This window comes from Trichosurus vulpecula, chromosome 5, assembly GCF_011100635.1.
Source record: "Trichosurus vulpecula isolate mTriVul1 chromosome 5, mTriVul1.pri, whole genome shotgun sequence".
NCBI classification, from domain to species: domain Eukaryota; kingdom Metazoa; phylum Chordata; class Mammalia; order Diprotodontia; family Phalangeridae; genus Trichosurus; species Trichosurus vulpecula.
In genome coordinates this window covers 256271691-256295387 of record NC_050577.1, presented here as the reverse complement: position 1 = coordinate 256295387, position 23697 = coordinate 256271691, and the positions used below count along the sequence as shown (strand labels likewise).

General features: G+C 39.8%; 1 protein-coding gene across 1 annotated transcript in view; it reads right to left on the bottom strand.

Moving 5' to 3' along the window:
• Positions 1-23697, bottom strand: part of C5H12orf56 (chromosome 5 C12orf56 homolog) — a 111588-nt gene that overhangs the window by 65114 nt on the left and 22777 nt on the right. Inside the window, exons 2-3 of the mRNA XM_036761834.1 lie at positions 20249-20408; positions 12150-12234 (exon numbers count right to left, since the gene is read on the bottom strand). Coding sequence (XP_036617729.1) covers positions 12150-12234; positions 20249-20408 — 245 coding nt within the window. The remainder of the gene's footprint in view (positions 1-12149; positions 12235-20248; positions 20409-23697) is intronic.

The window sequence follows — 23697 nt, the reverse complement described above, 5'->3', positions numbered from 1 at the left end:
ACTCCATAAGATCAAACAATTACAGAATTCAATGTAAAGTTCAGTTAAAAGTTGCTCCATCTAACAGAACAATTGAACAATCTTGGCTTTCAGCACACTCTTGGAGAATAATTTTCCAAAAATCATTCAATCTCTCTTTAACTGCTCATTTTATGGATCTTCCTTTCCAGCTGTCCAGAAGTAAAATCAAGAGCCACTTCCATTAGCCGAAGTAATCAAAAACTTCTTCCTTCTCTCAGTGTGACCATTACCCTAATGAAGTCAAGGAATGGGGAAAGAAGGTAATATCTCTTAGGTGGATCAAGTAAAGATTCCTTGTCCTGTGGGTTACCACCCTAATCACTTAAGGGAGGAATCCTTTCTTGGCAGATCAGAGAGATGGGTAGAGGTGGGGTTGTTGTTGTTTGTCCTTCACTCTCAAAGAGGACCATGACATCAGGAAGATGATACCATGACTTGCACGTGAATTGGATTTAAGTGAGGGAGTGCTGTGCAAAGTCACCAGCCTCAATTTCTCCTCCAAAGCCATTTAGGTCCAGTGGCAAGATACAAATCAAGATGACTGGAGGTGGCCCCCAGGGGAGGGGAGTGAGCAACTGGTTAGGTTTTTGATAAGAACGATATCAAAAGATTTTAGTTAGGGGTATGATTTTGGAATTGAGAGTTAAAAGAAAGATTCATAAAGTTTTTCTTATGAATGGCACAGTAGAAAAAGTGCTGGACCTTGAGTTAGAAGACCTGAGTTCAAATCCAGCCTCAGACCCTTAAGAACTGTGTGACCCTGAGCAAATTGCTTAACTTCTGTTTGCCTCAGTTTCTCCATCCGTAAAATGGGGATAATAATAGCACCTACTTCATAGGATTGCTGCAAAAATCAAATGAGATAATTGTAAAGTGCTTAGGACAGTGCCTGGCACATAGTAAGCTCAGATTAGGAAAATTGTTAATTATTAAATGTTTTCTCAGTATTTCTAAGGGAAAAGGGTATTAATCTACTTCCACACAGATATTGCTTTTCAGTCATGTCTAGTTCTTTTCTTGGCAAAGATACTGGAGCAGTTTGCCATCTCCTTCTCCAGTTTATTTGACAGATGAGGAACTGAGCCAAATAGAGTTAAGTGACTTGCCCAGGGTCACACAGCCACTAAGTGTCTGAGGCCAGATTTGAACTCATGAAGATGGATCTTCCTGACTCCAAGCCCAGTACCCTATCCACTATGCCACCTAGCTGCCCCAGACAGAACAAGTGCTTAATAAGTTCTTGTTGAGTAATTGTTGACCACTCCTACCTCTAGTACACTATTTCCTTCCTTGGCTCCTATAACATTGTTCTTTCTTGCTTCCTCTACTTGTCAGTTGTTTCTCAGTATCCATTGTTGGACTATTATCAGTCTCCTACCTCATTAATCTGGGTGTTCTTGGGCTCTGACCTGGGACCTCTTCTCGTCTCTCCCTACACACTTGCTTGGAGATCTCATCAGGTCCCCATGGGCTTAAGTCATCTCTAAGCATATGACTCCTATTAGCTCCCATGGGTTGAAGTCATCTCTAAACAGATGACTTCAAAATCTATCTATATTCCTGAACTTCAGTCACATGTTATCAACTGCCCACTATATATCTCCCTGTGGAAGTTTCATAAAATCTCAAACTCAACAGACCTCCACAGGTACTAATCTTCCCCTCTATCTTCTCTATCTTTGCTGAGAATACCATCACCCTCTAAGTTGCATAGGACCATAGGCCTATAAAATAGAAGTAGGCTTTGCATGATTTCACATGCATAATTGATAGCACATTTCTTGCCTTCTCAATGGGTGGGGGAGAATCAGGAGGGAGAGAGAGAATTCAGAACTCAAAGTTTTTGAAAAATGAATGTTAAAAATAAATAATAATTTTCTTTTAAAAAGATCATAGACCTAGAGTTAGAAGGTGACTCAAAGACCATCTAGTCCAAACCTCCCTCCTTTCCTGCTCCCTGTTTCACAGATAAGGAAATGGAAGCCCACAAAAGTTATTTGATTTTTACCCACAGTTCCCCTGTGTAGTGAGTTTAGTATGACTTGAATCCATGTCTTCTGAGGCAAATGGAAGAAAAGGGTCCTAGAGCAAAGGCCTTATTCATAGTACGCACATAAGTGTTTGCTGAATAGAATAATTGCATACACATTGTACAGTACTTAACATGCCCTGTCCTTGTATCTCTTGCCAAGAGTTGTAAATATTTTAAATAATATAGTCTTCCAAAAAATTCTGCATGGTCATGCTCCCCTGGCCAATCCTGACAAGTTCAGCTGGCCCGGATTGAGGCATCTGGAAGCAGTTAGATTGAATAACCAAATGGCCTTTGTGGGGGCAACCTTTTTGTCTTAGCTGTGCCACTGGTCCTAGTATAGGGAAGGAGTACTGATGCAGGACTTGGCTGGGACTTAAGGCTGGAAGCAGACAACTATGTTAATCAATGTTTCAGGCAGTAATGGGAGTGGAAATTGGCCTTCCCTCAGTCCCACCCACTGCTGAGCTGATTGTCAGTACTACTAGAAAGAGGGAGAAGTAGATTATTTTATGCTAAGCTCTTTAAATTATTTTCTTATTCAGACCCAGAGGGCCTAAGTCTAGTCTGCTGGGTTATAGGTCCAGACCAGAGTGGATTCCTGCCAATTGTCTTCTCTACGTATAGCACTTAGTTCAAAAAGTTTATAGAGGGCCTCCAAACCCACACTAGAGTGATCCCACAATAAGCAGAGTCCTAGTAGTTGAATTTCAAGAATCAGAAAGGTATGGACCATGGTATAAAAGGAAAACTGTGATTGCTCTGGGGATAAGGACTGGGTTGAGGGCTTTGCTTCCCCCTTACCTGACCTAGAAGTCTGGCAGGCTAATCTTCGTGCAGCTAGAAAAAACCCCATGCATGAGTAACAGAGGGAATCAACGAGAAAAGACATGACACTCTCCAAGCTTCCCTGACTCCTCATGCCTGCAACCAGTTCCTCATGGGTAGGGTGGGAGAGTGGTCTGCTACAAGGTTGGCCATGACTAAAGGCAAGACGTATTGTCAAATAATTATGTTGGTAGCTGTGTCTGCCTTGTGCTAGATGAGTATAACTTAATCTTCAAAAACTTGGCCCACTGAAGAAGGGACATCAATGCCCAGTCATGACTTTTTGTCCAGGAGGAGCCTGCTTACTCCATCATGGTCCCCTTCTTCCACCGGAACCAGCTAATGGGATGGTTAACAGTCTAGGCCCCAGAGTGAGGGTGGGGGTGGTCCAAAACTCTCCTCAGATTCCTTGAAAATCATGGAATCATAGACTTAGATCTGGAAGGGGCCTTAGAAGGCATTAAGTCTGACTCTCTCATTTTACAGATAAAGAAATTAGGGCACAGAAAGGTTAAGTAATCTGCCCAGGGTCACACAGTAAGTCCTTTCACAGTGTCTAATGATAGGGAGCTATTATCAGTGAAATAGTCAGAATCCTAATGGGCAACATGGCAAATGGAAGAATACTACAAAGGTTACCACGGCTTGGTCCATGGGGCAAAGCTAGGGGTAGAGGTCCATAAATAACTGGCACTGGGTCATGAATTATAAGAGGTTCTTTGCCTTTCCAGCAAAAAAAACAGGATTAGAGGCTTCCAGGTGCTATCTAGGATCTAGGCTGCTGCCTCCACATGCCCCCAGGAGTTTGCTGCCTTTAGAGTCTTAAATGTGCCTTGCATTTTTTTTTCAGAAGGCTAAGACAATGTCCATGGTAGTTTTTGGTCTTTGGAACCTCATGCTGGGAGCTGGAAGACAAGTAGCACTTGACTACAAAAGTCATTGGTACATCATTGGTACATGCTGGTGATTAGGCGGGGTGCATGGGGAGGTGGAGCTAAGAGTATCCTCACCTGGGGCAGAGGAAGCAGGGAGAAGAGAAGGTGTCAACTGAAAAGTCAGATAGTATTGGCTACCGAAATGCTTGCAGAACCCAGGTGGTTCCAGTGCGCTGAGGTAAGCAGTTAAATTAATTGCTGATCAGAGGAGCTAAAATGCACTGTGACAAGAAATCCTCAGAGTTCTGTAAGTTCAGTGACCATGGGGCAGTATCCTTAGCCTAAATCCTCTTGGCTTCCCTGGAGTTGTGGCTCCTGTCCTTTCCAGCTTTACCTGGGAAATTACTCATCCTTCCATCCACCACCATACTGTCCCTTTTCCCCACCCCTGTAAGCCTTCTTTCATGGAGCACTGCTTAACATGGAACCCCCTGGCTTCCCTTTCCTTCTGCTTAATCCTGCTTACTGGCAGAGCAGTCACTGCAGCCAGCTGTTTGTAATGGCTCCCACCGTTAATTAGGAAAAGCAGAGTTATCTGAGGCAGTATCAGAGTAAGGTCTGATCCTGATGGTCATAACAGCCTACCTCATTCTGTTAAATGATTACATCATGCCAGTTCAGTGGATTTACAAGCTCAGGATATTGAGATGGGGGCTAAGCAAAGAACCCCCTGAGAGGTCCATTTAAATGTATATTGTGTTGTGAGCAACCAGGACCCTGGGAAGATTTGTTCCATCTGTAGGTTGATGGAGTTGAGTGGCAGTTTTCTTAGATAACAAAGGGAACTAGTCTGTGATGGAAAATCACCATGGGCCCTACACACGAGGCCTTTCCCAATTCCTCCAGTTATAAGTGATCTCCCATACCACAAGCCCAGAAATTAATTTGTATTTACTTACATGTCTCTGAGTTGTTATGCAGGTATTGTTACTTTATAAAACAGTAATAAACACTTTGCTCTTATATTCCTAAAGGATGTTGAATAAGCCAGTGACCTGTGATGATGAAACTCAGAACTTATGCCTTTCAAGAAGAATATAAGCTCCTTGGGGGAAGAACAAAATTAATTTCGGTCTTTGTGTCTCCCTCCAGTGCCTAGCACAGTGTCAGGCACAGAGCAGATGCTTAATAAATGCTCATTGGTTTTTGCACAAACAAAGCCAATGCAACCAAGATTAGGAAGGAAGCAGAAAGCTAGGAAAGAGTTTTTACAGCCAGTATCTCGGATAAAGGCCTCAATTCTAAAATATATAGAGAACTGAGTCAAATTTATAAGAATACAAGTCATTCCCCAATTGCTAAATGGTCAAAGAATATGAACAGGCAGTTTTCAGATGAAGAAATTAAAGCTATCTATAGTCATATGAAAAAATGCTCTAAATCACTATTGATTGGAGAAATGGAAATCAAAACAACTCTGAGGTACCACATCACACCTATCAGATTGGCTAACATGACAAAACAGAAAAATGATAAATTCTGGAGAAGATGTGAGAAAATTGGAACACTAATGCATTGTTGGTGGAGTTGTGAACTGATCCAACCATTCAGGAGAGCTATGCCATTCTGGAACTATGCCAAAGGGCTATAAAAATGTGCATCCATTTTGACCCAGCAGTACCACTTCTTCTAGGTCTATATCCCAAAAAGATCATATGGGAAAAGGACCCATGTGTACAAAAATATTTATAGCAACTCTTTTTGTGGTGGCAAAGAATTGGAAATTGAGGGGATGCCCATCAATTGGAGAATGGCTGAACAAGTTGTGGTATATGAATGTAATGGAATACTATAAGAATGCTATAAGAAATGAAGAGCAGGTAGACTTCAGAAAAACCTAGAAAGACTTGAATGAACTGATGCTGAGTGAAGTGAGTAGAACCAGGGAACACTGTATACAGTTACGGCCACATTGTGCGATGTCTAACTTTGATAGTGTTAGCTCTTCTTAGCAATGCAAGGATCCAAGACAACTCCAAAATACTTGTAATGGAAAATGCTATCTACATCCAGAAAAAGAACTATGGAGTCTGAATACAGATTGAAGCATATTATTTTCTCTCTCTTTTTTCTTCTTTTTTTTTTGTTTGTTTCTTCTTTCTCATGGTTTCTCCCATTGGTTCTAGTTCTTCTTTACAACATGACTAATATGAAAATAGGTTCGATATGAATGTATATGTAGAACCTATATCAAATTACGTGCCTTCTTGGGGTGGGAGGAGGGGAGAGATGGGGAGAAAATTTGGAACTCAAAATCTTATGGAAGTGAATGTCGAAAACTGAAAATAAACAAATATTTTTTAAAAAAAAATAAATGCCCATTGAATTGAAATTAAGTTCTAACCCACATGGACTAGAAACATAACAGGCTGAGGTTTCCCTTGCTATGAAGGGTAGCAAGTGAGCTGAGGAGGCAGCCTGTGACAAAAAGGAAGAGAAAGAAATAAGAATAGTATAATATAAAAGCATGAGGACCGTTGGGCCTCAGGCCATTGAAACTTTTCCCATAAATTTGTAGCCAGCCTTGATGAATATACATATAAAGACAGTGCAAATGATGGTTGTATTATTTGTCATTAGACCAAGGTTATCAAGGTTATCAAGCATGAGCCAGATTAAAATGTAATTGGGAAATGTTTAACAAAATAAATAAAAATACAATATAACATAGATAATGTTAATTTGTGATTTTCTAGGCCTAAAGTTAGCCCTATAGGAATCCATTTCTATTTGAGTTTTACACCACTGAATCCTGTAAAGAATGGGGAAATCATTTGAATAGTACTTCATCCGTCTGACCTAAACAAACTTTTTGTTTGCTTGTTTGTTTGTTGATTAGTTGTATCTGACTCTTCAAGTGACCTCATCTGGGGTTTTCTTGGCAAAGATACTGGAGTAGTTTGCCATTTTCTTCTCCAGCTCATTTTATGATGAGAACACTGAGGCAAAAAGGGTTAAGTGACTTGCCCAGGGTCCCACAGATAGAAAGTATCTGAGGCCAGATTGGAATTCAAGTCCTCCTGACTCTAGGGCCAGTACTTTATCCACTGTGCCACCAAGCTGCCCTAAACAAACCTTAGCAGTCTCCTTATAGGAAAAAGACTGACTGGAATGACTTTCTTGACAAGGTTTTAATAGGGATAGGGATTTGTTACAAGGTGTTTCCCCTTCTTTTTCCCAGTGAGGAAAAGAGTGGGAGAGACAGAAAACAGATTTTTTGTTCATTGAAAAAAATAAACCATCAAAGTAAAAAATTAAATTAAATTAACAGAGATAGGACTGGACCTTTGATATCATTGATACAGGAAACTCCCTCTACCAATGCAGGTCATCATTTTCTCACAAATCTATATAGTCTTAGAAGAAGGGTTCTTGATCTTTTGTGTCTTGTAGTCCCCTTTGACAGGCTGGCGAAGCCTTCTCAGAGTGATGCTTTTAAGCAATTGGACAAATCAAATTTCAGTTAGAGGGCAGTCAATAATAAAGATGTAATTTTTTCCTATCCAAGTTCACAGACTTCTTGAAATCCATCCACAGGCCATGTACAGAACTCCTATGTTAGAAAGTGGTCAAGAAGACAAAGAGGGCTAGTGATGCCCAGGGTCATACAACCAAAAGCTGTTGAAAACAGGATTGAACCCAGATATTCCTGGTTCCAAGACCAACACTCTATCCATTACTCTACAATGCCTTTTAAAGAACACTTTAAAATTTAAATTTAAAAAATACTTTAAAAAAGACATTAGTCTCTTAAAGACATTAACTTTTTTATGTAACAATACTTTTAATACTTTAATGTCTTTTAAAGAATACGATAGGATTATTGGTGAAGGCTGAGAGATACTAAAGTCATTCTGCCCTCAGATAAAACACAGGGATTCTAGGAGCACTATCTGGATGAAGATTTAATGATTTTCCTAGCAGGAAGGCCAGGAAGTTCTGAAACAGTACAGCAGAAAGACACGTTGTAGTCATTAGGGGTTTGTTTTTTTTGTTTTTTCTCATGTCTCTTTCCCCTGGGATGTGCCAGTTAAATATAGCACATTTCACATTCATACAAATGATGAGTTGTTCGGCTTTATATCTACTTATCAGACAGGTCATTTTCCCCAAAGCTCATCCATCTATTTACCCTCCTCCGTAGCCATAAATTGTCATTTATTTTCACTTGCTGAAAATCGACAGAAGTCGCAAATAGATAGAAACACAGCTAAGAATGACTCTTCAGACTTAAACATCAATAGCATTTTTCTTCCACTTGGTACTATTAAAAGTCAACTCATTTTTGAAAAGTGTTCAACTGGCTGCAGACTTCATTTAGAGGTTATACATTGAAACTGCCGGGAGCTGCTAAGTAGTTCACACAACATTGATCCTAGAAAAGTGTGATGGTGAAGTACCTTCCTAAGCTCCCTAATCAATATAACACATGGAAACGGAGAAATCTGTCTACTGAGGAAAAGCAGCACTGACAGTCGAGAGGTGTGAGTTCTCAGTTTCATTATCATAGGTCACTGGCTTACTCTCCATCCCTTCAGGATATAAGAGCAGTGTGTTCACCGCTGTCTTATAAAGCAATAATACCTGCACAAGCCCAAGGTTCCAAGATCATTTCACCATTATTTTTAACTTTGCTCTTATTATAATGAAACTAGAAACCCTCTCTAGTCTGGGGTTGGATGCAATAAACACATTGTCATTTGCAAACAGGAGAATTTGGAGAACCTCCCTCTCTATAGGGAATCCTTCTTCTAATCAATCTCAGCAGAAGGCATCCTCCATGACAGCGATAACCAGAATCTCTAAAGTTTCAGAATTGCAGATGATTCCAAAACTAATGGAGAAATGAGTGGTAGGCACAATATATGTCTCTCATCAGCTCTTGCCTGGTGAGTCACAACAGCCTTTGAATTGGCCTCCCAGAACCAAGTGTCTCCCCATTCCAACCCATTCTCTAGGACAGCTAGCTGCCCAAGTGATTTTTTCCCCCCAAAACCCAGGTCTGAATAAGTCATCCTCAGCTCCCACTCAGTAAACTCCAATGGTTTCCAACTACTTCTAGATTCAAATATAAACTCCCTTTGTTGGGGGGTGGGGGGTGGACACATTTAAAGGTCTTCACAACCTGGCTCCTTCCTGTATCTCCAGTCTTCTTCCTCATTACTCCCCTTCATATACCCTGCAGATCAGCCATTCTAGCCTGTTTGCTATTTTTCCCACACAATGCTGTATCTCCCATTCCTGTACCTCTGAACGGCCATCCCCCATAGGCTATTCTTCCTCCTCACCTCTGCCTCTTAGAACTGCTAACACCCTTTAAAATGTTGTTCATATTGCAGCTCAAGCATCCCTTCCTGCAGGAGGCCTGCCATAAAAAAGTTTACCTTACATCTATTCTCTATGTATCTTGTATGTAACTATGTACCCACTGTTTATCATGAGGTCCTTGACGCCAGGGGCTGTTTTCATTTTTTCTTTGTATTCTCACTGCTTGGTACATAGTAAGTGCTTAATAAATGCTTATTGATTAATAGATGAGGGACAATATGCAGGAAATCTAAAATAACCCTGTCCCCATACTTGCCCCAACTTGTATCTATAGGTTGGATCCCCAGAGGATGGCCTAGAACCTCAGGTTCCAGGATTAACTCTGTGGTTTATGCTCCCTACTATCAGCCAGTAAACACAATTAGCTCTTGGCAAAGGCACTTACTAAGAAGGCACAGTGATATAAGATTATTATGTGGGTGGGTTGTCTAAATGCATAGACATGGCTTGCAGATGCCATGGGTAGAAATAATTGGAGTTGAGGTCTGACCCACTGTTGCAGAGTAAGAAGATTGCACCTGTGCTGCTAGGGGGAGGGAGTGGAGAAAGTTTCATTATTGCTAAGGCTAAGCAATCTCTTTTCCAGTCAGTCCCTAAGAGGGGTATTAGACTAGACTACATACATGTGTGTGTATATATATATGAATATGTATGCATACACATACATATATATACACACATATATCTGCCACTTGTCAAATATCTCTTCTCTAGTAGTCCAGGTCTAGGCCTATCTTTTTTGTTTGTTTGTAGGGAGGAAGACGGAGCAATTGGGGTTAAGTGACTGCCCAAGGTCACATAGCTAGTAAATGTGTCAAGTATCTGAGGCTGGATTTGAACTCAGGTCCTCCTGACTCCAGGGCAGGTGCTCTCCTCAGGGTGCCACCTAGCTAACCCAGGTCTAGGCTTAGAAGGAAAGTTCTTCACTGATTGTTAAAAAGAACGGTAACCCTTCATTTATACTCGTCAGCTTAGCCCCTCCCCACCAAATGTTAGTTACACAGACTATCTAAAACACTAAATGACAAATAAACTCATCAGTCTAAAGAGAACAACAAATAGAAATTGGAGATATTCTACAGATCACCTAATATAGTAAATGAGTAAAGTTAATTTACGGAGTAAATTTGGAAATCAGCTCATTCCTTCCAATGCACAAGTGAATGCACAATGCTCAATCCAGTAGTTTATAAAGGAAAAATCCATTTTTTTTTTTTGAGAAGAAAGCTGCTCCAGTTTTTTACTTATCTGGCATGGATGTGAGTACAGTCAAGGAAGATTCTGAAGGAAAAGTCAAGAAGCTGCTAAGGCTAGTGGAAATCATATCTCTTCATCTGGGAGTGAGATAAAATCTCAGTTCAAACCAGGAGATTATCTCACTCACTCAAGGGGTGTCCTCTCTTAGCAATCGCTAGCGAAGCAAGCTGGAAATTAGGGACATATTGGGGAGCCAGCTTCTCTTACAAGTCTATTGTTCTGAAGGTCACAATAACCATTCATAAGCCTGTGGCTGTTTCTCTTGATCCTCTGGCTGTCTTTCTTGAAAGTCTTTATCTGTCTCCCCCCAGAATGTCTGGAACTAATTCAGTAGGTCCCTTATAGAAAGCACAGAAACATTTTCTTCACAAATCAAGAGTCATATCTTCCTTCACATTCACAACATTGTCTCTCCCCTACCTCATCAGGACAGGAGTAAAAGCAGCTGGTTTAAACAAATAAGCATTCCTTTTATAAACCTATGATGTGCTTTCCCAGAAATATTGTGTCAGTGGAAAGAACAGTATTGATCAATAGTCAATAAATATTAAGCTCCTGCTGTATACTAGGCACTTTGCTAAATGCTAGAGATACTAATAGAAAAAAAAGAAAAGAAAGGCAATCCCTACCCTCAAGGAGTTTATAATCTAATGGGGGAAGATAAATCCTAAAGGAAGGTACCTGGGGGGGCATAATGGAAAAGAAGTCCCAAGGCTGATGGGGATCTTGTAAGATGATAAGGTTTTCCCAATAATGAGCTTCCTGGGGAATGGGAAAAATTCAGAGAATTTCCAGAGTTGTACAGCCCCATGAAAAATGAGGAGGGCTCAAAATTAGAATATAATGATAGGAAGGCATACATGGAGAATACAGTTCCTGCATTCACAATTCCTGTTATTGTGGAGCCTAAAAGCTCTCTCTCTTAAACTTAACTGTTTTTCCCAGGTCTGTTCTTCCCCATAACCCAACCTGATCTAGGGCTTAAGCTCCTTGAATCGGCTTCAGTCTCTCTCTATTTGTTTCTGAGTCTGTATCTCTGCTCCCCACTGGATAAGGTGTCTCCTATTCTATAGCTCTTCCTCAAAGGTGTATGGCCAATGTGGTAAGGAGAAAGTTGGAAAGAGAATTTGTCTCAAATTAGACAATTTCAGAGAAATTCTCTTCCCTTTCCCAGTCCATGGGCAGCTACCACCCTGTGATCCCATGCTTGAACTCAAACTGCTGACAGTCATCTAAGGTTTAGCTATTTAAAGCCCCTCGAGGCATTTCTAATTTATTTGCTCAGCCAGTCTCTCTATTCCCTCTTTCAGATGAGAGGTATTCACACTTAATAAAAGGATCCTGGCTTAGATTCAGATTTACAGTCATTTTCATTAACACTTTGTGATTACATTCTGGGCTTTCTATAGACATCAACTGAAGTGGGGGGGGGGGGACCACATCCTCCCTTCCTTTCAGCATGATAGAAAAAATATGTGAGCCAGGTAATAAAAACGAGGGATAATAGATGGACAGACTGACTGCTACCCATGAATTATTAAAAGACAAAGTAAATCTCCACGATGTTGGCTAGATCATTGATGGATGACTTATGGGAAGCCGTCAACAATCATGACACAGAGTGAGAAAAGGTTTTGAAAAGTTATGATTTGTACAGGTGAAAAAAAGGAACACCTAGATCAAAAATACCCCAGATCAACTGAAATTTAAGTATTCATTTGAATATATTCTGTGAGTTATAACCTTACCTGAGAAGTGAATCATTTAAACTTCCATATTTGTTACTGTGTTCAGCTGGCGATTGAAAGGAGGGGCCACCATTCTTTTCCTTGACTAAGGAGAAAAGAATTAATTAATGGTTAATACAGTCTTTCATTTGAGCTTCTAACAGATATATTCATATCTTCCAATATAATAGTATCTATTATAACCCTAAGATTTCGCAGAAATTTGCAACTGGAGCTATATAGAGTGATCAACAGATCTTGTTTTGTACATTTTTGTATTAAAATAACTATCAAATCTTTACTGTCATACAAGCTTAAAAATAGTTTGGCAAAGAAATATCAACCAATAAGCTTTTTATTAAGTACCTACTATGTGCTAGGCTTTGGGGGAATAAAAGTGAAAAGATCCCTGCCCTTGAAGCTATCAAAGGGAGACAACATGTACATATACAGATATATACAAAAGAGGTAATAAGGTAATTTTGAGGGTAAGGCACTAGCAGTTGGGAGAGATCAAGGAAGGCTTCATGTAAAAGGTGATGCTTTACAGGTATAACCTATATCTGATTGCTTACTGTCTCAGACAGGGGGGAGGCCCTTCTGCCAAGACACAGAAACTCAAAACTTTTTTAAAAAACATTAAAAAAATCCAATTACATGTAAAAAAATTTTAACAGTCATTTTTTGAAAATTTTGAGTTCTAAATTCTCTCTCTTCCCCATCCCTCCTTGAGATGGCAAGAAATTTGATTTCAGTTAAACATATGAGATCATGCAAAGTGTATTTCCATATTAACCATGTTATATAAGAAAGTGCAAACAAAATAAAAAGACAAAAATAAAGTCTTTTTTGAAAGTATTCTTCCATTAGCACTCAAAGGTCATCACTTCTCTCTCTGAAGGTGGATAACATTTTTCATCATGGATCCTTTGGAATTGTCTAAGACTATTGTCTTGATCAGAGTAGCTAAGCTTTCACAGTTGATCATCCTTACAATATTGCAGTTATTATGTACAGTGTTCTCCTGATTCTGCTCACTTCACTTTGCATGAGTTCCTACAAGTCTTCTGAGGTTTTTCTGAAACCATCCTACTCATCATTTCTTATAGCACAAGTATTGTGTCATAATCATATACCACAACTTGTTCGGCCATTCCTCAGTGAAGGACACAACATCAATTTCTGATACTCTGCCACAATAAAAATAGCTTGCTATAAATGTTTTTGTACAAATAAGTAAAAAAAAAATAGAAATAAAAAATAAAATGTTAAAAATTGTTTTAATCGTAATGTAATGGGAGGCAGAATAAAATATACATAAAAAGGTGGCACTTTAGATGAGCGTTGAAGGAAGTAAGGGATTCTGTGAGGCATAGGCAAGGAGGAAGTACATTCCATGATGGGAAATAGCCATCACAAAAGCAAAGAGAAAAGCAATGTAGTACTACGTGTGAGGAACAAGAAGCACAATTTGGCTGAACTGTGGGATGTGTGTGGAGAGTAATGAGTAATAAGGCTAGAAAGGTAGGATGTGTCTGGATTGTGGTTTATATTCAAGTCTAGATGTAATAGGGAGCCATTGGACTATATTGAGAAGGGGAGAAAGGACAGTAGAATTCTGCTCTAAGAAAAATCACTTTAACTGCAAAGATGGATTAGAACGGGAAGACTCTTGAAGAAGAGCAAAGGACATTTTGTTTTGTTTTTTACTATAAACTTAAATATCTACAAACATGAGCAATTTGATATTGGTGTTTGTCCTTAGTTTTTGAAGAAGACCAATGACATCACAGGCGATAGCACGACTTGCAAATGAATCGGATTTAAGTGAAGCAGTTTCACAGTCATTAGCCTCAGTCTCTCTTCCAGAGTCCAGTGGCAGGACAAAAGTCAGGACAGTTGGTGATGGCCTGGGATGCAGTAGATGACCTTGGCCTTTTCTGGCCTTGGTCTTTCCCAGGTCTCGGAAAAAGAGGATCATTTATGAGACTGTGAATCTCTGTTATGTACAGCTTTTGAGAAATGTACACTAAATTGAACATGATAGAATCAATACTGTCCTTTTTGTCTTTGTCCTCTTCTAAAATCCTTTCTGCTCTCATCTCAGTCAATCAGCTGTCATTTATTAAGCATCTACTATGTGCCAGGCATGGACAGAAGGTGGCGTGGTGCTCTATCCACTTCAAGTCAGGAACACTCATCTCTCTGAGTTCAAATCCAGCCCCAGACACTTGCTAGCTGTGTGACCCTGGGCAAGTCACTTAACCTATTGGCCTCAGTTTCCTCATCTGTAAAATGAGCTGAAGAAAATAATGACACACCATCCCAGTATCTTTGCCAAGAAAGCCCCAAATGGGGTCATAAAGAGTCCAACACAACTGAAAAATAACTGAAGAACCACAACAACAACAATATGTGCCAGGCACAGAGATAAACACTAGGGATACAAAGAAAGGGGGAAAATCAGGCCCTGTCCTCAAGAAGCTCACAGTTTAATGGAGAAGACAACATGCAAACATCTATGTGCAAACAGGATAAACTGGGAGTAGTCTCAGATAGAAGGCACTAAAATTAAGGAGAACCAGGAAAGACTTCTTGTAGAAGATGTCTATTTTAATATTTCTTTGACATTCTTTTGTCTCTTCCTTTTTGGGGGGATCACTATCACCACCTACCCACATGCACTCTATAATTCTCCCTCAAGCCCTCCAAATTAAAGCTCTCCCCTTGTAACAAATAAATATAGTCAAACAAAATAGACACAGGCGTTGGCCATGTACATCTCACTCTGTGCCTCTAATCTATCACCCCTCTGCCAAGATATGGAACATATGCTTTATCGTCAGTCTTGGGGAGTCAGGACTGGTCACTGCAGTGATCAGAGCTCTTAAGTCTTTCCCAGTTGTTTTCCTTTGGTGGAGCTAAGTCATTTGGCTCTGCTTTTCCTGGGACAATGTAATCAAATCTTCACTCTGGCCATTTTCCACCCTGCTTTTCACTGCCTTTGAGGACTATAATTAAATCACTACCACCATTAACACACCTGGAAAGGATGTGTTACTAAGTCAACAGCAAGCTGACAAGGATTTATCAAAGTGGTACTGCATGCCAACCACTGTACTAAGTACTGGGAATACAAATACAGTCAGAAAAGTCTCTACCCTCGAGAAGCTTGCATTCTTTTTTTTTTTTTTGGAGGCAATCAGGGTTAAGGGATTTACCCAGCATCACACAGTTAGTGAGTGTCTAAGGCCAGATTTGAACTAAGGTCCTCCTGACTCCAGGGCCAGTGATCTCTCTACTGCACCACCTAGCTGCCCATGCACTCATGTTCTTATGAGTGAAGACAAAGAATAAAAGGAAACAAAAGAGAGAGTAAGGAAGGGTACCAAAGGCATGTGGGCGTAGCAGAGGAAGTCCTGAGTGTGGCCTAGAGAGGAATAAGACCTGACTGGTCTAGGTACCCTCCTTAAATGGAGGTTCTGAGAGGAGCCATCCAGTCAGAGGAAAAGGTCACAGGGGAGGAAGATATTTCAGGGCTGGAAAGAGATTAATGATGAAGTGGTTTCTGGGGTCATGGTGAAGGAGGTGGCATTTGAGTTAGGCCTTAGAGGTAATATGGCATAGTACTGTCAGTCTAGGAGCTTAGAAGTCCCGGACCTGGATTCAAGTCTAGCCTCTGACAGATACTGGTTGCTTGACTCTAGACATCACCCTGGTACAAGCCCTCGTCACCTCGCTCATGGACTGCTGGTAGGTCACCTTGCCTCTCTAGTCCACCTATCAAAATGATTTTCCTAAAGCATAGGTCTGACCATGTTAACCACCTCCCTCCATGTAATAAATTCCAGTGACTCCCTATTGACTCCAGAATCAAATAAAAAATTCTCCATTTGGCTTTTAAAACTCTTCATAACTTACCCCTCCCCCCCATATCTTTCCAGTCTTCTTATACCATACCCCACTCCCATGCACTAAACAATCCCCTGTCACTGACCGGCATTCTTGCTACTTCCTAGCATTCATGGGGGTCATACTATGAGACAAATGTGGGAAAATAAAGTGACCTAAGGCAGTGGAAGACCTTGAATACTTGGTTTAAAAAATCTGAGCTTTATTCGGAATACAGTATGGGAGCCCTGAAGATTTTTAGGCAGGGGAGTGACATGACCCAATCATGACCCAATAAGAAAGACCTTTCTGCCACCACTATGTAGAATAGATTGGAGAACAGAGAGTGTGGAGGCAGGGAGATCTGTAAGGAAACTATTGAAACAATCCATGGTTATAAAGACTTTAGCAGAATAGTGGCAATGAATATGGAAAAAAAGGTGGGGGGGAGGGTAACATGTAAAAGTTGGAATTCCCAGGAATAATAATACCAAGGTTTCCAATATGAAAGAATGGGTAGATAGATGGTGCAATCAGACAAAAGCAGAAGGAGAAGCATATTTAAGGGGGAAAAGAGCAAGTTCAGTTTTGGACACATTGAGTTGGAAATGCCAGGAGACCTATTGGTGAAAATGTCCTGGAGGAAGCTGGATTTACGGGTAGGTTTGAAGCTATATGAAAGCTTGCTTATAGATTTGGGAGTTATCTGCATAGAAGTGGTAGTGCAAGGTAAAGAAATGATTGTGAGTACCAAAGGAGAGAGACTGTGGAGGGCAGGATGTTTTGTTTCAAGAATGGAAAAGCAGATTGGTGATTTTTCTAATAATCATTATGACTACTGGTAACAGTTGAACTTTTGGTTCCTAGAGACTTTTTATTTTCTGTGCACAACAAACCTAACAGGTACGTTTAGAGCAATATTTTAAAAATAAAGCTAGTTCTAAATTACATAATTCCATTTAATGATTAGACCCAAATAAAGCAGAGCTGAAAGAGAGATGGTCTTGGTTATTTCGCTGCTTCTATCCATGTTATTAGTGTTCCCATAAATTTAGGATGTTACAAAGTACCGATCAGTATAACTTGAGATTGCTTTCCTTAATGAGTGTTTACACACACACACACACACACACACACACACACTTTGAGCAAGAGAAACCCAAGAACAATTATGCTTGCATGCAAGGATAAATATGCATTTAAGACAATAAACAACCGTTAGATATCCTCATTAGTGTGACATGGGACCCAGTAAGTAAGAAGGGACTTAATAAAATGCCTAATTACAATAGTGGCTACAAACAGTTGCCATGACAGTATTCCACTGTGGGACTGCACCCTGTTTTGAAAGCCCACAAACACTGGGCAAAGTTCCCACACATTTTTGCTATTCAATTAATATTCAGAGCAGCTCTCCCAATATGCTTTGGGTATTACTCTAATGGAAGCGAACAGTGGGCAAATGGTCCACTAGGTAGGGAGAAATAGTAGCCTCTAGTCTAGATTCAGACTTTCTCACCTTTCTCCCACCTTTGTAAAGAATGCAACAAACTATGTACTAGCTGTAGGACCTTGGGCAAGACACTTAACCCCAATTGCCCTGCCAAAAAACAAAACTAAACAAAAGAATGCAACTAACTCCAGCGACAGGCATTTTTGTTTGTTGTAATTTTTGTTGATATATTTTGTTCTAACATCACCAATGTTTCTCAATAGATCACTCCAGTCTTGGGAACCTGCCCCTCATGAAATGGAATAGGGATAGTTACAGGACCTATGATTTCCATTGGTTTAGAAAAATCCCAGGTGAAAAAACTCCTTGTGCCAAGACAGGTGAGCACCTTTTCTGCAACTGTTAGAGTTACTGTAATGTTAGAGAGTTTCTAAGAACCTTGAAACATTGAAAGGTTAAGTGATGTACAAGTTCACACAGTCAGTATATGTGAGAGGCAAGACTTGAACCCAGGTCTTCCTGGTTTCAAGGCCAACTTCCTATCCACTAAACTGTCTCAAAGAATAAACAAGGGGAGAAAAATTGTTGCCTTTGCATTTCCATTTTTTGTGGCCATTGTATATATTGTTTTCCTTGTTCTGTTTCCTCCATTTTACATCAATTCATGTGTCTTCCCATGCTTCTCTGGAGTCTTCATTTCTCTTAACGCAGCACTTTTTATTATATTCATGTATCATAACTTGTTACGCTGTTTCACAATTGGTGGGCATCTATTTGGTTTCTAATTCTTTGCTACTACAAAAAGTGCTGCTATAGATATTTTGGTATATATATAGATAGGATTTTCTTTTTGTCACTGACCTCCTTTGCATAGCAGTGGGATCTCTGGGTCAAAAAGTATGGGTGTGACAATGTTATGAGTATTTTAAAAACATCCGATTGAGATAACGGTAGCTGACATTTACATAGCACTTTTGAAGTTTCCAAAACGCTTTCTGTGAGTTATTTCGTTCAGTCTTACGAAAAGCACCACACGAATGCATAACGGTCAATAATAGGGTAATAAGATTATCTATTTGGAGTTGGTGGGCAGCAAGGTACTACAGTGGATAGAGTGCCAGACCTGAAGTCAGGGAGACTCCTCTTCCAGAGTTCATATCTTGCCTAGCTGTGTGACCTTGGGCAAGTCACTTAACCCTGTTTGCTTCAGTTCCTTATCTGTAAAGTGAGCTGGAGAAGGAAACGTCAAACCATTCAGTATCTCTGCCAAGAAAACCCCAAATGAGGTCACAAAGTCATGCTAACACAACTGAGATGACTGAATGACAGCAACAATTTAGAGTTGAAAGATGCCCTGAAAGTCATCTGCGCCAACAGCTCATTTTACAGATAAGAACACTGAGGCCCAAAATGGTTAAGTGACCTGTCTGGGGTCATACGTCCGGAAAGTGAGAGAACCAGGATTTGGACCCAGATACTCTAACTCCAAATCCCAGCACTCTTTCCACCGAACCTCAGATCATCCACAAAATAGAAAGTTCCCTGGAAATGATCCCCTTTTTAATGGAGACGCTGATTAATCTTAGACCAAATAGATAACTCTCTGTGCTAAATGGTCTTGTTATGAGTCGGCATCAGTTTTCTTAGAAATTTGTGCTTGCTGAAGTAGTTATCTACAGTCTGACAAGATTTGATCTTAGAAGTCAAATTTCTTAGCACTCTATTTTACCAGGAATAATCATTAAAGTTTGGATGAAGAATACTGAAGAAATAATATTGAGTTATAGAACAACCTTGGCCATTAAATCTTAATTTAAAGCATGATGTCTTTTCTCATATTATAACTTTTGATGGTGCTAGCAACAATACAGATCAAGAGAAGTGATTATTAATCTATGATCTGTGGAGATCCAGAATTTCCCCTTTTCCTATAGTCCTCACTTCAAAGGTTCAGTCTTTTGAAGAACATTAATGATAATCAGACCCCACCCAACCTTCTACTCAGGTTTGGGTGGGGACAAATTCTTTGAATAGACTGCCCAAGGCTGGGGTAGTTTGGAAGTAAATGACATAATCAAAGTTCATTAGAATAGGTCTAGCCGCTCATTATAATATTCATTCTCTTATTAATTGTTAACCAATCAAGTCGATTGCCACCCTCAGGAACACCCCTCTTCTGAGGGCATAGAAGCTGTCTTTGGCATTTGAGAGGCTTACTGACCTTTTATTAAAAATGCTGGCACTATTAATAAAATGACTAAAGTACCCAGAAATTCTGTCTCTCGAACTTTTTAAATGACACATGGATAAAATAAACAGGCTAGTTAGTGTCACACAGAGAATGACTCTGTTAATGGCTACAATCTGTACCCCTAACCCAATTGTCTACGTGATAAAAAAAAACTAGTTCCTAATGTGTAGCTTTAAGATATTAAAAATGCTTTCCTCATAACAACCCAATGAGGTAAGTAGTATAAGTATTATGACCCCAATTTTATAGATGAAGAAGCTGAGATTTAGAGGAACAAAATGACTTGTCTGTATTCATATAGTTGGGATATGTCAGAGCTAGAATTTGAACGTGTAACTCTCCAGACTCCATGACCAGCATTCTTTCCACAATACTCATCAAAATAGGAGCCAATCAGTGGTCAAGGAAAATTGAGCAAAGAGTGTAACTGGCATTACCACCAAAGGAAAGGCAACGTGTGTTTGCTTCTTCATAAACGACACCATCTATTTTTGCATCATATCTAGATGATAATGTATTCCATACCTTTTTTGTTTACTTTTAAGCGAGGAAAGGGAAATGATAATTTCCTAGCCCCTTTTACATTTCCACGGGAATTTTTCAAAGTGGATAAAGAATAGACTATGCGGATGTGTTGGTTAATTTCTCTATCTGGTCCATTCAAAAAGTCTGGATAGTCATCAATCTGTAAAACAAAATGAAATTATATGACTGAGGAAGAGCATGACTCTTTAACTTATTCTAAAGATAACATCACTCTAAATGCTTAGGTAAAAATGTTACCTACATGTTTGTCTCTCTCTCTCTCTCTCTGTCTTTATGTGACTCTGCCTCTTTCTGTCTCTGTCTCTCTACGTCTTTCTTTCTTTGTCTATCTCTGTCTTTGTGTGTCTCTGCCTCTTTCAAAGTCTCTATCTCTCAGTGTCTGTCTCTCTTTGTCTCTTTGTCTTTGGGTGTGTGTGTGTGTGTGTGTGTGTGTGTGTGTGTGTGTGTCTGCCTCTTCCTCTGCCTCTGTCTCTCTGTCTCTTGTTTCTCTCTGCCTCTATCTGTTTCTGTCTGTCTGTCTGTCTCTGTCTAAAGTACCTCCTGGCTCAGTTTCTCAGTTTCTTTATTCCCCTTCTGTTTACTCTCAAGTACAAATTGTAAATGCTCCCAGCAACAGTACCCATTGTACTTCTGACACCGCAGAGCTGCTCAGTGACTAATAATGTTACCTTTATTGAAATACTGCCACTTCTCTTTTAAAAATGCACATACAGAGCAGCCTCTATAAGCACTTTTTGATATAGAAATTTAAAACTAGGTGTCTCTATCTAGGATGCCACTTTTATGAGCAAAAAAGATAGTAGGGATCCCCAACGAGCAGTCCGATCAATCAGCAAGAACTCACTCAGTAAGCACCCTTCCTGTGAGCCACGCAATAGGCTCCAGGCTGGGAAACAACAAACTCAAAGCAGTCCTTGTTCTCAAGCTTCCATTCTGACTGAGAATAACGTGTATATAAAGAGGCATAAATAGATACATGCAAGGTATATGCAAGGTAACCTAAGAGAAAGATCTATGGCAGAAGGTGATACTTGTGCTGTCGTGAAGGATTCCAAGAGACTGAGCTAAGAAAGGAGGGCTTTTCCAGGCATAGGGAAGAGCTTATACAAAGACACAGAAATGGGGGATGGATCCTCATGTATGAGGAACAGAAAGCAGACCAGTATGGCTAGACAGTAAGAGTGCACAGAAAGAAGTAACCTGGAAGAAGACTTGCAAAGGTAGGAAAGAGCCAGACTGTGAAGAGCTTTAACTGACCAGTGGTGGGGTTTATATTTGATCCTGGAGAGATAATAGGGAATCATTGGACATATGGTCAGATCTATTTTGGGAAAATCATTCTCGTGATTATGTGGAGAATGGATTAGAGTGGGGAGAGACTTGAGGTAGGAGACTGTTACTTTAGTCAAGATGAGAGGTGATGAAGGTCTGAACTAGGGGGGCGGGTCTGTGAGTAGGGGAAAGGGAACCAATAGGAGAGATGAGACTGAGATAGTAACAATAAGACTGGGCAACTGATGGAATATGTGGAGTGAATAAGAATGAGGAGATGAGGATGACACCAAGGTTGTGAACACAAGAAAGCAGAAGGTTGGGGTGGCGTTGGAAGAAAAGATCATGAGTTTTTGTTTTAGACATATTGAATTTGAGGTATCTATGGACCTGGGTAGCTAGGTGGCATAGTGGACAGAGTACTGGGCTTGGAATCAGAAAGACTCATCTTCCTGAGTTCAAATCTGACCTCAGACACTTATTAGCTGTGTGACCCTGGGTAAGTCACTTAACCTTGTCTGCCTCAGTTTCCTCATCTTTAAAGTGAGCTGGAGAAGAAAATGGCAAAGCATTCCAGTATCTTTACTAAGAAAATCCAAAACGAGGTCAGCAGGAATAAGACACGATTGAAAAAAATGACTAAACAACTACAAGATAGCAAGTTTAAAATATCCAATAGCAATTCTTGACGTAGGACTGGACCTGCAAATCCATGGGGACATGGGTCTTTCAATTCAACAAGCATTTATTAAGTATTTACACTGTGCCAGATACCAAGAATATAAAGACATAATATCAAATTTTCTTTTACCCGCAGCACTTACAATAGTACTAGGCACAAAGTAGACACAATATTTGTTGTATTGTTTGTTGTATTTTTTAAAGTATTAATTTCTGAAACAAGATGCTCTAAGCATCTACTCTAAGCATCAACTACTCACTTTCCCCCCTCAAAAAAAAAAACCACCTGTCATTTTCAGAGCTCTTTCCATTTTCCTTTCCCTCCTTTCCCCCCAAGCAATATCAGAAAGAAAGTCTTAATTTAGTGTTAATGGTTTTTGGCACCTTTTTTTTTTAACACTTGCTAATCTTCCCTTTAACAAGGCTGGGATGCCAAGAGTCTTTTGCAGTATAGAGCTACGGTCACAGCCCCACTGGTTACCAGAAATAGCTACAGTTTACTAGTGCCAGGCAGTGGACCAAAGTAGAGTAACAAGGATCAATAGGCAGCAAATATTAAAAATTGGACATTCTGAATCCAAAAATCAGGAAAGTTTCCTATATAAACCTCTTTCAAATATGTGCAGCCTCCCTACAGTCTTTTAACTGTACCCTTCTCCTCTTATGCAACTGAAAAATAAGCATAATAAAACTGTCAGTTAAAGGTAACTTAAGGAAATATTCCACTATTTAAAATTTAAATTGGGAAGAATTTTAAATGAGGGAATATATTAATTTAAATGTTACTACTTTAAAGTACATACAGTAATACAAGCTAGATTGGCAAAGCATTTTCTAGTGAAGGCCTTCAAGGGGCTTATTTTAGCAGATAAGATTAGTAAAAGGTTTATTATTTTTTGGATATAAATGGATTCAATTTAATAAATAAACCTTAAATGTATTCTACTTGCAAGTCACTGCAGGGTGCTAGAGATAAAAAGATAAATATAAAACATTCTCTGCCCTCCAGGAGTTTATATTTTATTGGGGGATACAATGTGTACATTGAAAAGTAAATGCAAGATAATTTGAGAAGTGAGAAAGCACTACCACTTTTGAGAATGAGAGAGAACTTCATAGAGGAGATGATGCCTTCAAAGAGCTGACCCTTCAAGACAGATTCTCAAAAAAGTAAAAGGCAACATCACCTTCAGAGTTAGTGAGTTAGGGAGTTAGTGGCTTCATAGGAGAACATTAAAGAAAGTTAATTGGGGAAGAATTGCCATGAAGAAATGAAAACCCAGCTGAGACTGATAGTGGGCACGGATTTGAAATGGAACCATTTGGTACAATTAATTTCATGACTTCTTCCAGCAACATTGAGCAGTTTAGGAATAGGAAAAGAGAAAGCCAATGGTAGTGACATAGGGTTAAGGTTGGCAGGAAGTGAATAGAAATTGAATAAGGGGACTGTCCATTGTCGAAGTGATGAACTA